The 14,697-nt window shown below is 40.6% G+C and overlaps 1 protein-coding gene and 2 long non-coding RNA genes across 3 annotated transcripts in view; 1 reads left to right on the forward strand and 2 right to left on the reverse strand.

Annotated features, from left to right (window-relative positions):
• Positions 1 to 1,399: 1,399 nt before the first annotated feature.
• LOC123503088 lies at positions 1,400 to 2,650 on the reverse strand. Its single transcript, XM_045252516.1, has 4 exons — positions 2,524 to 2,650; positions 2,220 to 2,361; positions 1,598 to 1,837; positions 1,400 to 1,450 (listed from the first exon to the last, which is right to left on the reverse strand). The coding sequence occupies exons 1-4, from the start codon at positions 2,580 to 2,582 to the stop codon at positions 1,421 to 1,423; spliced, it is 471 nt and encodes a 156-aa protein (XP_045108451.1). The 5' UTR covers positions 2,583 to 2,650; the 3' UTR covers positions 1,400 to 1,420.
• A 5,208-nt stretch (positions 2,651 to 7,858) lies between these two features.
• LOC123503096 lies at positions 7,859 to 9,377 on the reverse strand. The gene is made up of 4 exons (XR_006674329.1): positions 8,983 to 9,377; positions 8,679 to 8,820; positions 8,056 to 8,295; positions 7,859 to 7,908 (listed from the first exon to the last, which is right to left on the reverse strand). It is a non-coding gene; the product is annotated as an uncharacterized LOC123503096 (long non-coding RNA).
• A 5,153-nt stretch (positions 9,378 to 14,530) lies between these two features.
• The window catches only part of LOC123503101, a 5,023-nt gene continuing 4,856 nt past the window's right edge, over positions 14,531 to 14,697 (forward strand). Inside the window, exon 1 of the long non-coding RNA XR_006674332.1 lies at positions 14,531 to 14,650. This is a non-coding gene — a long non-coding RNA (uncharacterized LOC123503101). The remainder of the gene's footprint in view (positions 14,651 to 14,697) is intronic.

A 14,697-nucleotide genomic window follows, 5' to 3' on the forward strand; every position in this document is an offset into this window, starting at 1 on the left:
GTTGTATGTGGCCGCGTTTAGTTTTAGTCATGATCATCAAATCAGTAGAAGGAAGTGAGAGTGACGGCGTTGGTGGGTGTCTACACTCTATGCAAGTAGGCACATGTGCAATGGAACAACCATTTTGGCTGACTTAAAATTCCACCATGTGACGAGGAGAGAGGCGACGGCGATAGGGAGTGGTGAGGGAAGCAGCAACTGAATGCATGCCAGTGTGGTGACACTGGCATGCATTCAGTTTAACATTACTAGTATTTCCATGCAACTATATTGTGGCATCACATCACCTAAGTTGCTGTGGCGACATGCAAGAAATTGTTTACTAATTTCACTTCACTTGCAAACCAGATATTGTTCTGCATCTCTTTCAACTGATAGGAAAACAGATCGATACATTATGCATTTTATTATATCAAGAGATATAGGAGTATCATTCACAACATATCGTCATATCAATAGGAATAAAAAATAAATATAAGTAACAAAAACTGCAGTACGTGATAAAACATTGGCCAGAAACTTCAATCAAATATTGCATTGAAAGACTCGCAAAACATCATCTTTGGAAACACGTAACAATACCTTTGTGCTTCACCCCAGAAAACAAAAACAAAACAAAAAACACTTTTGTTGTCTATCTTCGAGACACACAAGAAGGCACACGTTCTTGTGATCACTACAGACAGAGCCACGTCTACACCACACCTTGCAATAGGTGAGAAGCATTCCACTACTACTACTACTACTTGGTACTAATCTACTGTCATGGCCTGGCAGCAAGACACATCGTGTCATCCACCGCGACGCACAGCTGTTCATGTGTGACTAGCCAGTATGCTCGCTACACTCCCTCACTAAGAAGATGGCGTCTCCTAACAAGGAACGTTATCTTCACTCACTACGTGGTGAATTCCAACATGGAGTGAACACGTTTGTCATTTGGTCCTTAAGGCATAAACGATCATGATAGGTGACAGGAATGATGAGTGATGAGCAGAGGACTCGTGTCCCAAGAGGTTACTTTCCTCTGTTGGTCTACGCTCTCCTCTTTTAAATACAATATACATATGTACACTACATGTACATTCCTATCACAATGCTATGCACAACTTCTACATACCACGGTTTTCTGCTGGTGTACATAAGGCATTGCAAAAAACCTTACCTACTACACATCTACAACTGTGTACAAAATCTACAAATCTATCCCCTAAATCTACAAATGATCAATTAAATACACTACACCAGTGATGAAGATTCGTAGCCAACCTTCAGAACTTCACTGCTACGTCTCCAAGAATCACCCTCTTCTTCCTCCTCTTCCTCCTCCTTCTCCTGCTCCTCTTGTTCCTTTGGCTACACCGGCAGTAGCAGTCTCGTGTCTGTTGTATGTCTTGCACGCTCACTCCAAACACTTCCCTCACTTCTTTGGTGTTAGTAGTACTGAATCCTGGAACAAGATTTGGAACAATATTGAAATGGCGTCAACAGTAATAAGTCCTGAAAAAAAAATAATAAATAACAACAAAGAGTTCAAAACCTTTTTAAAATGAGACACGTGGAGATAAAAGTGCAATGTGCAAACCACAATACTCACATCATGGTCACTCAACACTTTATTCTGGGCTTGCTTCGCTGTAGTCATACTCCTGTGGGAGGAATATAATACCGTCCTGTTCATTGGTGCATGCAGCCGCGCGCTCCTGTCCACCTCAGTGCCTGTTGTCTTGTGGTACGCTGGGTGGGTTGGGAAGCTTGTGTGGATGATACCACGTCGACGCATCTTCAGGAACCCGACATGGAGATGATCTGGCCGACTCCACGCACTCGTCAACGTCTGATGTGGAGAAATACACTCAGAAACACAGATTTATTAGAAGTTAAGGACAGAGGTTACAAGAGAGGGAGTAACGACACATTTACACGCATTTCAGGAACAAATATTCAGGAATACGTTAGGAAAAACTACAAAATTTACATCACTAATAAGAAATGCATATGGGAAGATAAAATTATACTTAATCATAAAGAACAACCTATCCGCAAATCGCTGATCCTAGTCATACTCGTGAGACTAAATGCATGTTCATGTATGCCAATAATAACAAAAGCACCCTTGAATACCATAATAACTTCTTTAGGCTGCTAAATGTAGAGGTGAAGGGCTGAGAAGTTTAAAAAGACACACCGTAGAGTGACAGTGACAGTCCAGGCCTCACCTTCACAGTTGAACTTCCTGACGAGTCAGTATCCTGGCCGGCACTGGCAGTAGTATGACTCTCGAGTGTTAATGCACAGGGGCTCACACCCGACATTCTTCTCCCGGCACTCGTCAGTGCCACACAGCTGCACAGACTCATCCTGCCACAAGGAAGGCATTTGCATCAGTACTGTCAAGTTGTGATCTTTTATTATACTGTATACATTATAAGAAAACCTGCAACTTTTATATGAAACAATGGAGTTCAGGGCATGAGTTAAGCCTTGCGTAGCAGAGTGACAAAAGAAAGGCCATCTCCTCACCTCTCCGTTACTGCAGTAGTCACTGAAGCCGTCACACATGCGCTGCTTCGGGATACCATTCACACGGCAGTGGGAGAACTGACTGTCTGAGGCACAGAAGTCGTTGCTGTTCCGTGCGGGGGTCGTCTGTAGGTATGTCTGCCAGCATTACATTGTGTGAGTGAGATGCTGGCTTTGTTTTTTAACACCACTATTATTCATGACTTAGACTATGTTAAGGTCAATTTAGATGGACTAGATGGTGTTTTAAGAGAGAGAATCCCTAGCAGTAAGTTACAACAATCCTGTTCATCATAGCTCTCCGTCTTTCCTTTCAATACAAATAACAGACAAACCACAAAAACTACACTCCACACCCACATTAATGTTGCCTACAATAAGCAAGGTTGCCCAATGTCAGTCACCTCTATGAATCACATGAAATATTTCTCATTATTTTCATCTTAATGTTCTCCAGCTTATGTACTGTGAATTAGCCCCACCCACACACAAGCCTACCGACTCAATGATCACTTCCAAATTATCGCTCGTGCTTACAAAATACCAAAACCATTGTTCACTTTACCGTCCATATCAATTTGGAACACTCTCCCGAACCTGTTATATTGGTCAAGACTGTGAAATTATTGAACCTAGCTTTGCCACATCACCTTGGATACTGCCACCATGCAACACCTCAAAGTACCAACAAACGCACTTACAATTCACTACAAACACACTGTATACACCAATACCAACACCAAATCACAAAACACACCCCATACACACCCAACACACACACACAAACAACTTAAATCACTCAAAACTAACCCAAAACACCCTGCAAAACCTCAAAATATAAAAAGCTCACCCGAAACACACTACAGACACCCAAGTTACCAATATCATCCACACACACACAAACACACACATACTCATGACCCGTGCTCCACACAAAAACTGCTTAAACCAATCAATATACATTAAAATCACCAGCAAACACCTCAAATGACACCAAACACACACATACACCACTATAGACACCCAATTTATATTGAAATCATCCCCACACACATCCAAGAGACCCCTAATACAACAAAAACCACTTAAAACACTCAAATCTAACCCAAAACACACTTAAAACACCATACAACCCCTCAAAAAGCTCCCAAAACACTCAAAACATGCAAATACTACACGAAAAAACATCTCACTTCATACACGTCTTAATGTACGTAAAATATACCTAAAAGATCTGAAACACATTGAAAACTCAAGAAACGCACCCAAAACATACTTACAACACCCAAATGACCTGCAACACTACTGAACACACTTAAAATACCCAATATATATATCCCAAAACCAACAAAATGCATTATAAATGAAGTTAGGATTACAAGGACACTTACCTAAATATTACACCTTGGATCCTTCTCCTATTCCGTCTCTATTTGTCATTCTTCTTCGTCTTCCTCCTTTGTTTTTCCTTCTTCTTCTTTATATTTCTTCTTGTCTACACGTCTGAGCCTAGAAAGACATCAAAACATTAGATATTATACAAAATATTGAGGAAATGAAGGGTGACTTAAGTATAGTGGCTTGGCTGCTGCTCCTCTTCCTCCCCCTTTTCTCCTTCGTTCCTCCTTATCCTCCTTCATTTCTCCTTTCTTCCTCCTTCTGCAACTATTATCTACACACCTCAACCTATAAAAACACGAAATCACGCACAAAATCACTAGATATTAGGCAAAATATTGACGAACTGAAGGGTTTGGAAAAGAGGCGCCAGCCTGGGGCTGTGGCCATCAGAGAACGGGAACGGGGGTGACTCGGCTAAGTTACGTAAATCATTTCATTTCGAAAATGAATTTTTTAAAAAACGAAGCCACGGCCGAATGCATGATATTTTATGACGTGATAAATATTGAAAATCATTTTCAAAATATTTAAATATCTCCAGCTTAACTAGTTTTTAAAAAGTATCTAAATTAATTACTTTAAAAGTATAAAAACCTTTTCACCAATAACTTTGCTAAAACGACCTATAAAGTCAAGCCATTTTCACTTGGCGAGTACTTTCACACATTTCGCAGATTCTGAGCTATCTTTTAAAGCATTCTACAGCGAGTTACACCGAGAAACAGAAACGTGAGCAAATAAAATTAAAAAAAATAAGAGGTTTTTTCAACAGCACCAAACACCATTTCAAACTCCACATATTTCACTCAATAGATTGATTTCACTCTTAAAAGAGGATACGAGACTCTTTGATACCTTAAAAGCCCACTTACGTCTTGAAATAAGAAAACAAAAAATGGGAAGTGAAAAATTTTCACCGTTACAAAGCCTTTAACACACGCCATAAAACACCACTACACGCCCCATATTTACCAAACAAAGAAGCGGAAAACACTTCAAACACAACGAAACATTTATAGAAACCATAAAAACATACCATGGAAACGTAATATTAAAGTTAGGAAATATTTGAAAAAAAGTATCTGACCCCGCGGGCTGCCGGTTTGGGGGTGGGGTGATGGCTGGGGGCCACGGGGGGGGAGCCGGCCCGAAGGCAACACCGGCGGAGTTCCATATCTTGTCTTGGCCATCTCACCAAGCCAAAATTAAGCCACATACGGAACTTTTCACCACAACACATGAAATGCTAGACTAGTAGCTCCAGTCTGACACATGCTTGGGTTACGATAAGTGAAAGAAGCAAATATTAGCGGATTCTTGCTCTTACAATATACCTATCACCTTGTAATATTTGCCTACTGTTTTCATTCTCATATGTAAAGGAAACCTAAAAATAAGTGAATGACCTTATAAATACCTTTAATAGACGAAGATGAGGCAGTGTGGAAGGTTATGGTGAAGGGTTACACTGCTGTCATGCCGCTACGTGCTTGGTGCTTGGTGCTTGATGCTTGGCGCTGCTTGAAAACTGTCGGTAATATAGTAACACTTCACATGTGTGTGTGTGTGTGTGTGTGTGTGTGTGTGTGTGTGTGTGTGTGTGTGTGTGTGTGTGTGGGTGTGCATGGGTCAGTATCACCCACCGCCACAAATGTTGTCACCACCACCACCACCACCAATAGACTACTGCCGTAGCAAGAGGTCTCTGCGAAGGCAGTAGTACGTACGTAAATGTTTATGATAACTATCTGTTACTAAATCTCTTATTAATGAGACACTATACTTATGCAAATACCACATGTCGTTTTATTGGTTATTGTGACATCTTTCTCTTCGTTATCGTGTCCAGCTATGGTTATTTGTCAAAGCAGGAAATGTTAAGTAGTATCTAGTTGTACAGCGAGTGTTGGCAGCTCCTGCGGAACGAGAATCAAGGTGCCTAAAAGGCGGACTATAGTATTTCTCTCATTCTCTAATTCTACCACCTGTTATACGAGTATTTCTGACAATAAACCAGGGTGAAAGGATACTAAGTAGAGGAATAGAGATATTTCTCTATAAACATACACTTCTAACTTGTTAATTATATAGGAATTCATTGACTTATCTATCTGCCTACTGCTAGAGTCAGTCAGTCAGTCAGTCAGTCAGTCAGTCCATATATCAGTCAGTCAGTGAATCTTTCAGTTAGACAGGCAATCGATCCGTCAATCAGTATATTCATCAGCCGGTCAGTCAATCAATCAATATTCATTATGCAAAACAAGGAAACACACCACAAATAATTACCTCCACAATCACCACCACAATCACCACCACCACCAATACACAACACACTGACACCACTACCACCAACACTTTTTTAAGGTGCCTACACACTTGCATTGTTTCATCGTTGCGTATCACCCTGTGATATGATACGGTGCAACAGGGTATTTTACCCACTGTTGCGTGTCCGCGTGCTGTATCATCGCTGAGTGATGCAACAGTGTCATTCAGTTTCTTCCTGACCGTAGCCATGAGTGCAAATGTGCAGTTGTATGTGGCCGCGTTTAGTTTTAGTCATGATCATCAAATCAGAAGAAGGAAGTGAGAGTGACGGCGTTGGTGGGTGTCTACACTCTATGCAAGTAGGCACATGTGCAATGGAACAACCATTTTGGCTGACTTAAAATTCCACCATGTGACGAGGAGAGGCGACGGCGATAGGGAGTGGTGAGGGAAGCAGCAACTGAATGCATGCCAGTGTGGTGACACTGGCATGCATTCAGTTTAACATTACTAGTATTTCCATGCAACTATATTGTGGCATCACATCACCTAAGTTGCTGTGGCGACATGCAAGAAATTGTTTACTAATTTCACTTCACTTGCAAACCAGATATTGTTCTGCATCTCTTTCAACTGATAGGAAAACAGATCGATACATTATGCATTTTATTATATCAAGAGATATAGGAGTATCATTCACAACATATCGTCATATCAATAGGAATAAAAAATAAATATAAGTAACAAAAACTGCAGTACGTGATAAAACATTGGCCAGAAACTTCAATCAAATATTGCATTGAAAGACTCGCAAAACATCATCTTTGCAAACACGTAACAATACCTTTGTGCTTCACCCCAGAAAACAAAAAAAAAACAAAAAACACTTTTGTTGTCTATCTTCGAGACACACAAAAAGGAACACGTTCTTGTGATCACTACAGACAGAGCCACGTCTACACCACACCTTGCAATAGGGTGAGAAGCATTCCACTATTACTACTACTACTTGGTACTAATCTACTGTCATGGCCTGGCAGCAAGACACATCGTGTCATCCACCGCGACGCACAGCTGTTCATGTGTGACTAGCCAGTATGCTCGCTACACTCCCTCACTAAGAAGATGGCGTCTCCTAACAAGGAACGTTATCTTCACTCACTACGTGGTGAATTACAACATGGAGTGAACACGTTTGTCATTTGGTCCTTAAGGCATAAACGATCATGATAGGTGACAGGAATGATGAGTGATGAGCAGAGGACTCATGTCCCAAGAGGTTACTTTCCTCTGTTGGTCTACGCTCTCCTCTTTTAAATACAATATACATATGTACACTACATGTACATTCCTATCACAATACTATGCACAACTTCTACATACCACGGTATTCTGCTGGTGTACATAAGGCATTGCAAAAAACCTTACCTACTACACATCTACAAATGTGTACAAAATCTACAAACTTATAAACCAAATCTACAAATGATCAATGAAATACACTACACCAGTGATGAAGATTCGTAGCCAACCTTCAGAACTTCACTGCTACGTCTCCAAGAATCACCCTCTTCTTCCTCCTCTTCCTCCTCCTTCTCCTGCTCCTCTTGTTCCTTGGGCTACACCGGCAGTAGCAGTCTCGTGTCTGTTGTATGTCTTGCACGCTCACTCCAAACACTTCCCTCACCTCTTTGGTGTTAGTAGTACTGAATCCTGGAACAAGATTTGGAACAATATTGAAATGGCGTCAACAGTAATAAGTCCTGAAAAAAAAATAATAAATAACAACAAAGAGTTCAAAACCTTTTTAAAATGAGACACGTGGAGATAAAAGTGCAATGTGCAAACCACAATACTCACATCATGGTCACTCAACACTTTATTCTGGGCTTGCTTCGCTGTAGTCATACTCCTGTGGGAGGAATATAATACCGTCCTGTTCAATGGTGCATGCAGCCGCGCGCTCCTGTCCACCTCAGTGCCTGTTGTCTTGTGGTACGCTGGGTGGGTTGGGAAGCTTGTGTGGATGATACCACGTCGACGCATCTTCAGGAACCCGACATGGAGATGATCTGGCCGACTCCACGCACTCGTCAACGTCTGAGTGTGGAGAAATACACTCAGAAACACAGATTTATTACAAGTTAAGGACAGAGGTTACAAGAGAGGGAGTAACGACACATTTACACGCATTTCAGGAACAAATATTCAGGAATACGTTAGGAAAAACTACAAAATTTACATCACTAATAAGAAATGCATATGGGAAGATAAAATTATACTTAATCATAAAGAACAACCTATCCGCAAATCGCTGATCCTAGTCATACTCGTGAGACTAAATGCATGTTCATGTATGCCAAGAATAACAAAAGTACCCTTGAATACCATAATAACTTCTTTAGGCTGCTAAATGTAGAGGTGAAGGGCTGAGAAGTTTAAAAAGACACACCGTACAGTGACAGTGACAGTCCAGGCCTCACCTTCACAGTTGAACTTCCTCACGAGTCAGTATCCTGGCCGGCACTGGCAGTAGTATGACTCTCGAGTGTTAATGCACAGGGGCTCACACCCGACATTCTTCTCCCGGCACTCGTCAGTGCCACACAGCTGCACAGACTCATCCTGCCACAAGGAAGGCATTTGCATCAGTACTGTCAAGTTGTGATCTTTTATTATACTGTATACATTGTAAGAAAACCTGCAACTTTTATATGAAACCATGGAGTTCAGGGCATGAGTTAAGCCTTGCGTAGCAGAGTGACAAAAGAAAGGCCATCTCCTCACCTCTCCGTTACTGCAGTAGTCACTGAAGCCGTCACACATGCGCTGCTTCGGGATACCATTCACACGGCAGTGGGAGAACTGACTGTCTGAGGCACAGAAGTCGTTGCTGTTCCGTGAGGGGGTCGTCTGTAGGTATGTCTGCCAGCATTGCATAGTGTGAGTGAGATGCTGGCTTTGTATTTTAACACCACTATTATTCATGACTTTGACTATGTTAAGGTCAATTTAGATGGACTAGATGGTGTTTTAAGAGAGAATCCCTAGCAGTAAGTTACAACAATCCTGTTCATCATAGCTCTCCGTCTTTCCTTTCAATACAAATAACAGACAAACCACAAAAACTACACTCCCACACCCACACTCAAAGGTTCACATTAATGTTGCCTACAATAAGCAAGGTTGCCCAATGTCAGTCACCTCTATGAATCACATGAAATATTTCTCATTATTTTCATCTTAATGTTCTCCAGCTTATGTACTGTGAATTAGCCCCACCCACACACAAGCCTACCGACTCAATGATCACTTCCAAATTATCGCTCGTGCTTACAAAATACCAAAACCATTGTTCACTTTACCGTCCATATCAATTTGGAACACTCTCCCGAACCTGTTATATTGGTCAAGACTGTGAAATTATTGAACCTAGCTTTGCCACATCACCTTGGATACTGCCACCATGCAACACCTCAAAGTACCAACAAACGCACTTACAATTCACTACAAACACACTGTATACACCAATACCAACACCAAATCACAAAACACACCCCATACACACCCAACACACACACACAAACAACTTAAATCACTCAAAACTAACCCAAAACACCCTGCAAAACCTCAAAATATAAAAAGCTCACCCGAAACACACTACAGACACCCAAGTTACCAATATCATCCACACACACACAAACACACACATACTCATGACCTGTGCTCCACACAAAACTGCTTAAACCAATCAATATACATTAAAATCACCATGAAACACCTCAAATGACACCAAACACACACATACACCACTATAGACACCCAATTTATATTGAAATCATCCCCACACACATCCAAGAGACCCCTAATACACACAAAAACCACTTAAAACACTCAAATCTAACCCAAAACACACTTAAAACACCATACAACCCCTCAAAAAGCTCCCAAAACACTCAAAACATGCAAATACTACACGAAAAAACATCTCACTTCATACACGTCTTAATGTACGTAAAATATACCTAAAAGATCTGAAACACATTGAAAACTCAAGAAACGCACCCAAAACATACTTACAACACCCCAAATGACCTGCAACACTACTGAACACACTTAAAATACCCAATATATATATCCCAAAACCAACAAAATGCATTATAAATGAAGTTAGGATTACAAGAGACACTTACCTAAATATTACACCTTGGATCCTTCTCCTATTCCGTCTCTATTTGTCATTCTTCTTCGTCTTCCTCCTTTGTTTTTCCTTCTTCTTCTTTATATTTCTTCTTGTCTACACGTCTGAGCCTAGAAAGACATCAAAACATTAGATATTATACAAAATATTGAGGAAATGAAGGGTGACTTAAGTATAGTGGCTTGGCTGCTGCTCCTCTTCCTCCTCCTTTTCTCCTTCGTTCCTCCTTATCCTCCTTTATTTCTCCTTTCTTCCTCCTTCTGCTACTATTATCTACACACCTCAACCTATAAAAACACGAAAACACGCACAAAATCACTAGATATTAGGCAAAATATTGACGAACTGAAGGGTTTGGAAAAGAGGCGCCAGCCTGGGGCTGTGGCCATCAGAGAACGGGAACGGGGGTGACTCGGCTAAATTACGTAAATCATTTCATTTCGAAAATGAATTTTTTAAAAAACGAAGCCACGGCCGAATGCATGATATTTTATGACGTGATAAATATTGAAAATCATTTTCAAAATATTTAAATATCTCCAGCTTAACTAGTTTTTAAAAAGTATCTAAATTAATTACTTTAAAAGTATAAAAACCTTTTCACCAATAACTTTGCTAAAACGTCCTATAAAGTCAAGCCATTTTCACTTGGCGAGTACTTTCACACATTTCGCAGATTCTGAGCTATCTTTTAAAGCATTCTACAGCGAGTTACACCGAGAAACAGAAACGTGAGCAAATAAAATTAAAAAAAATAAGAGGTTTTTTCAACAGCACCAAACACCATTTCAAACTCCACATATTTCACTCAATAGATTGATTTCACTCTTAAAAGAGGATACGAGACTCTTTGATACCTTAAAAGCCCACTTATGTCTTGAAATAAGAAAACAAAAAATGGGAAGTGAAAAATTTTCACCGTTACAAAGCCTTTAACACACGCCATAAAACACCACTACACGCCACATATTTACCCAACAAAGAAGCGGAAAACACTTCAAACACAACGAAACATTTATAGAAACCATAAAAACATACCATGGAAACGTAATATTAAAGTTAGGAAATATTTGAAAAAAGTATCTGACCCCGCGGGCTGCCGGTTTGGGGGTGGGGTGATGGCTGGGGGCCACGGGGGGAGCCGGCCCGAAGGCAACACCGGCGGAGTTCCATATCTTGTCTTGGCCATCTCACCAAGCCAAAATTAAGCCACATACGGAACTTTTCACCACAACATATGAAATGCTAGACTAGTAGCTCCATTCTGACACATGCTTGGGTTACGATAAGTGAAAGAAGCAAATATTAGCGGATTCTTGCTCTTACAATATACCTATCACCTTGTAATATTTGCCTACTGTTTTCATTCTCATATGTAAAGGAAACCTAAAATAAGTGAATGACCTTATAAATACCTTTAATAGACGAAGATGAGGCAGTGTGGAAGGTTATGGTGAAGGGTTACACTGCTGTCATGCCGCTACGTGCTTGGTGCTTGGTGCTTGATGCTTGGCGCTGCTTGAAAACTGTCGGTAATATAGTAACACTTCACATGTGTGTGTGTGTGTGTGTGTGTGTGTGTGTGTGTGTGTGTGTGTGTTTGGGTGGGTGTAGGTTTGGGTGTGCATGGGTCAGTATAGCCCACCGCCACAAATGTTGTCACCACCACCACCACCACCATCAATAGACTACTGCCGTAGCAGGAGGTTCTCCGCGAAGGCAGTAGTACGTACGTAAATGTTTATGATAACTATCTGTTACTAAATCTCTTATTAATGAGACACTATACTTATGCAAATACCACATGTCGTTTTATTGGTTATTGTGACATCTTTCTCTTCGTTATCGTGTCCAGCTATGGTTATTTGTCAAAGCAGGAAATGTTAAGTAGTATCTAGTTGTACAGCGAGTGTTGGCAGCTCCTGCGGAACGAGAATCAAGGTGCCTAAAAGGCGGACTATAGTATTTCTCTCATTCTCTAATTCTACCACCTGTTATACGAGTATTTCTGACAATAAACCAGGGTGAAAGGATACTAAGTAGAGGAATAGAGATATTTCTCTATAAACATACACTTCTAACTTGTTAATTATATAGGAATTCATTGACTTATCTATCTGCCTACTGCTAGAGTCAGTCAGTCAGTCAGTCAGTCAGTCAGTCCATATATCAGTCAGTCAGTGAATCTTTCAGTTAGACAGGCAATCGATCCGTCAATCAGTATATTCATCAGCCGGTCAGTCAATCAATCAATATTCATTATGCAAAACAAGGAAACACACCACAAATAATTACCTCCACAATCACCACCACAATCACCACCACCACCAATACACAACACACTGACACCACTACCACCAACACTTTTTTAAGGTGCCTACACACTTGCATCGTTTCATCGTTGCGTATCACCCTGTGATATGATACGGTGCAACAGGGTATTTTACCCACTGTTGCGTGTCCGCGTGCTGTATCATCGCTGAGTGATGCAACAGTGTCATTCAGTTTCTTCCTGACCGTAGCCATGAGTGCAAATGTGCAGTTGTATGTGGCCGCGTTTAGTTTTAGTCATGATCATCAAATCAGTAGAAGGAAGCCCCCCCAAGATCGTGTGGGATGAGAGGTAGGCATAAGTTGAAAAAGTCATATCTTGAAAACTACGCATTTGTGACGGAAGTGATGTAGAACAGCAATCAGTTCACTACAGGTCTCACCACAAACACACAAGCCACATCAGAAAATCGTTGGTTGGCTGAAACTGTAAATTGTCCAAATAAATACATAAATAAATAGATAATAAATAATATTTTCGTTATATATTTAATTTCTTTTCGTCTTAAAATATTTTCTTTAGGTATCCGTGAAATATTTCGTTTTCTCTCAATACATGAATCCGTCCTCTCTCTCTCCCTCTCTCTCTCTCTCTCTCTCTCTCTCTCTCTCTCTCTCTCTCTCTCTCTCTCGACGTCATTGTATTATTATTAGTAGTAGTAGTAGTAGTAGTAGTAGTAGTAGTAGTAGTAGTAGTAGTAGTAGTAGTAGTAGTAGTAGTAGTTGGTAGTGTATTGTTGTTGTTCTTTTTGGTGGCGGTGGTAGTTGTAGTAAGTAAGCCAGTCAGTCAGTCAGTCAGTCAGCCAGCCAGCCAGTCAGCCAGCCCTCGCATCATAAGAATTTAAAAACACAAATCATTCAAATATAACATTAAAAGCAACATGAGTCTCTAATAATGATAGCAGAGAAGAAGAATATAGACAAACATCCTTTAAACTCCTTCAGTAGCACGGCGCGTTTCCATATTCATTGTGGTGACTATTTGGTGATTCTATACAGCTTCAGAAACTCATGTGGGGGATTAAAATAGTGAAGACTTTGGCCATTAATCTTCTGCCCTCCATAGACCCTTCCTAATGTCAATAAAATGGTCTAATCACACCTCATATACATTCTGGTGACTATTTGGTGATTTTATACAGCTTCAGAAACTCATGTGGGGGATTAAAATAGTGAAGACTGTGGCCATTAATCTTGTGCCCTCCATAGACCCTTCCTAATGTCAATAAAATGGTCTTATGGTACACAAAACTCATGGTAAAAATGCGTCCCAGTACTGAAGGGATTAAAATAGTGAAGACTGTGGCCATTAATCTTGTGACCTCCATAGACCCTTCCTAATGTCAATAAAATGGTCTAATGGTATACAAAACACATGGTAAAAATGTGTCCCAGTACTGAAGGGATTAAAATATCGAAGACTGTGGCCATTAGTCTTCTGCCCTCCATAGAGCCTTCCTAATGTCAATAAAATGGTCTAATGGTACACAAAACTCATGGTAAAAATGCGTCCCAGTACTGAAGGGATTAAAATAGCGAAGACTGTGGCCATTAATCTTCTGCCCTCCATAGAGCCTTCCTAATGTCAATAAAATGGTCTAATGGTACACAAAACTCATGGTAAAAATGCGTCCCAGTACTGAAGGGGTTAAATAACAATAGTAACAAAAAAACACAAACAACTACAACAAAACCTCTCTCTCTCTCTCTCTCTCTCTCTCTCTCTCTCTCTCTCTCTCTCTCTCTCTCTCTCTCTCTCTCTCACACACACACACACACACACACACACACACAAGTTGCATCAGTCTAACACGGGCGCTGGTAGAGACAACACACTTACTCTCACTCTCTCCCTCGCTCACTCACTCACTACTCCCTCTACTACTAAACACGCGAATACTTACAAGATCATTTAAGTGACAGGTAAGTACTGTTATGAAGGCGGTGGAAGTAGTAGTAGTAGTAGTAGT

This window comes from Portunus trituberculatus, chromosome 2 (genome assembly GCF_017591435.1).
Source record: "Portunus trituberculatus isolate SZX2019 chromosome 2, ASM1759143v1, whole genome shotgun sequence".
Lineage (NCBI taxonomy): Eukaryota > Metazoa > Arthropoda > Malacostraca > Decapoda > Portunidae > Portunus > Portunus trituberculatus.

Bases quoted from the DNA above. Each gene is read 5' to 3' on its own strand.
- LOC123503088 (XM_045252516.1), bottom strand. From the start codon at position 2,582: ATGGTATCCCGAAGCAGCGCATGTGTGACGGCTTCAGTGACTACTGCA. The intron at 2,362-2,523 runs GTGAGGAGATGG...TCCTTGTGGCAG, and splicing joins ACTACTGCAGTAACGGAGAG to GATGAGTCTGTGCAGCTGTG. The intron at 1,451-1,597 runs GTGAGTATTGTG...ATCTTGTTCCAG, and splicing joins AAGTGTTGAGTGACCATGAT to GATTCAGTACTACTAACACC.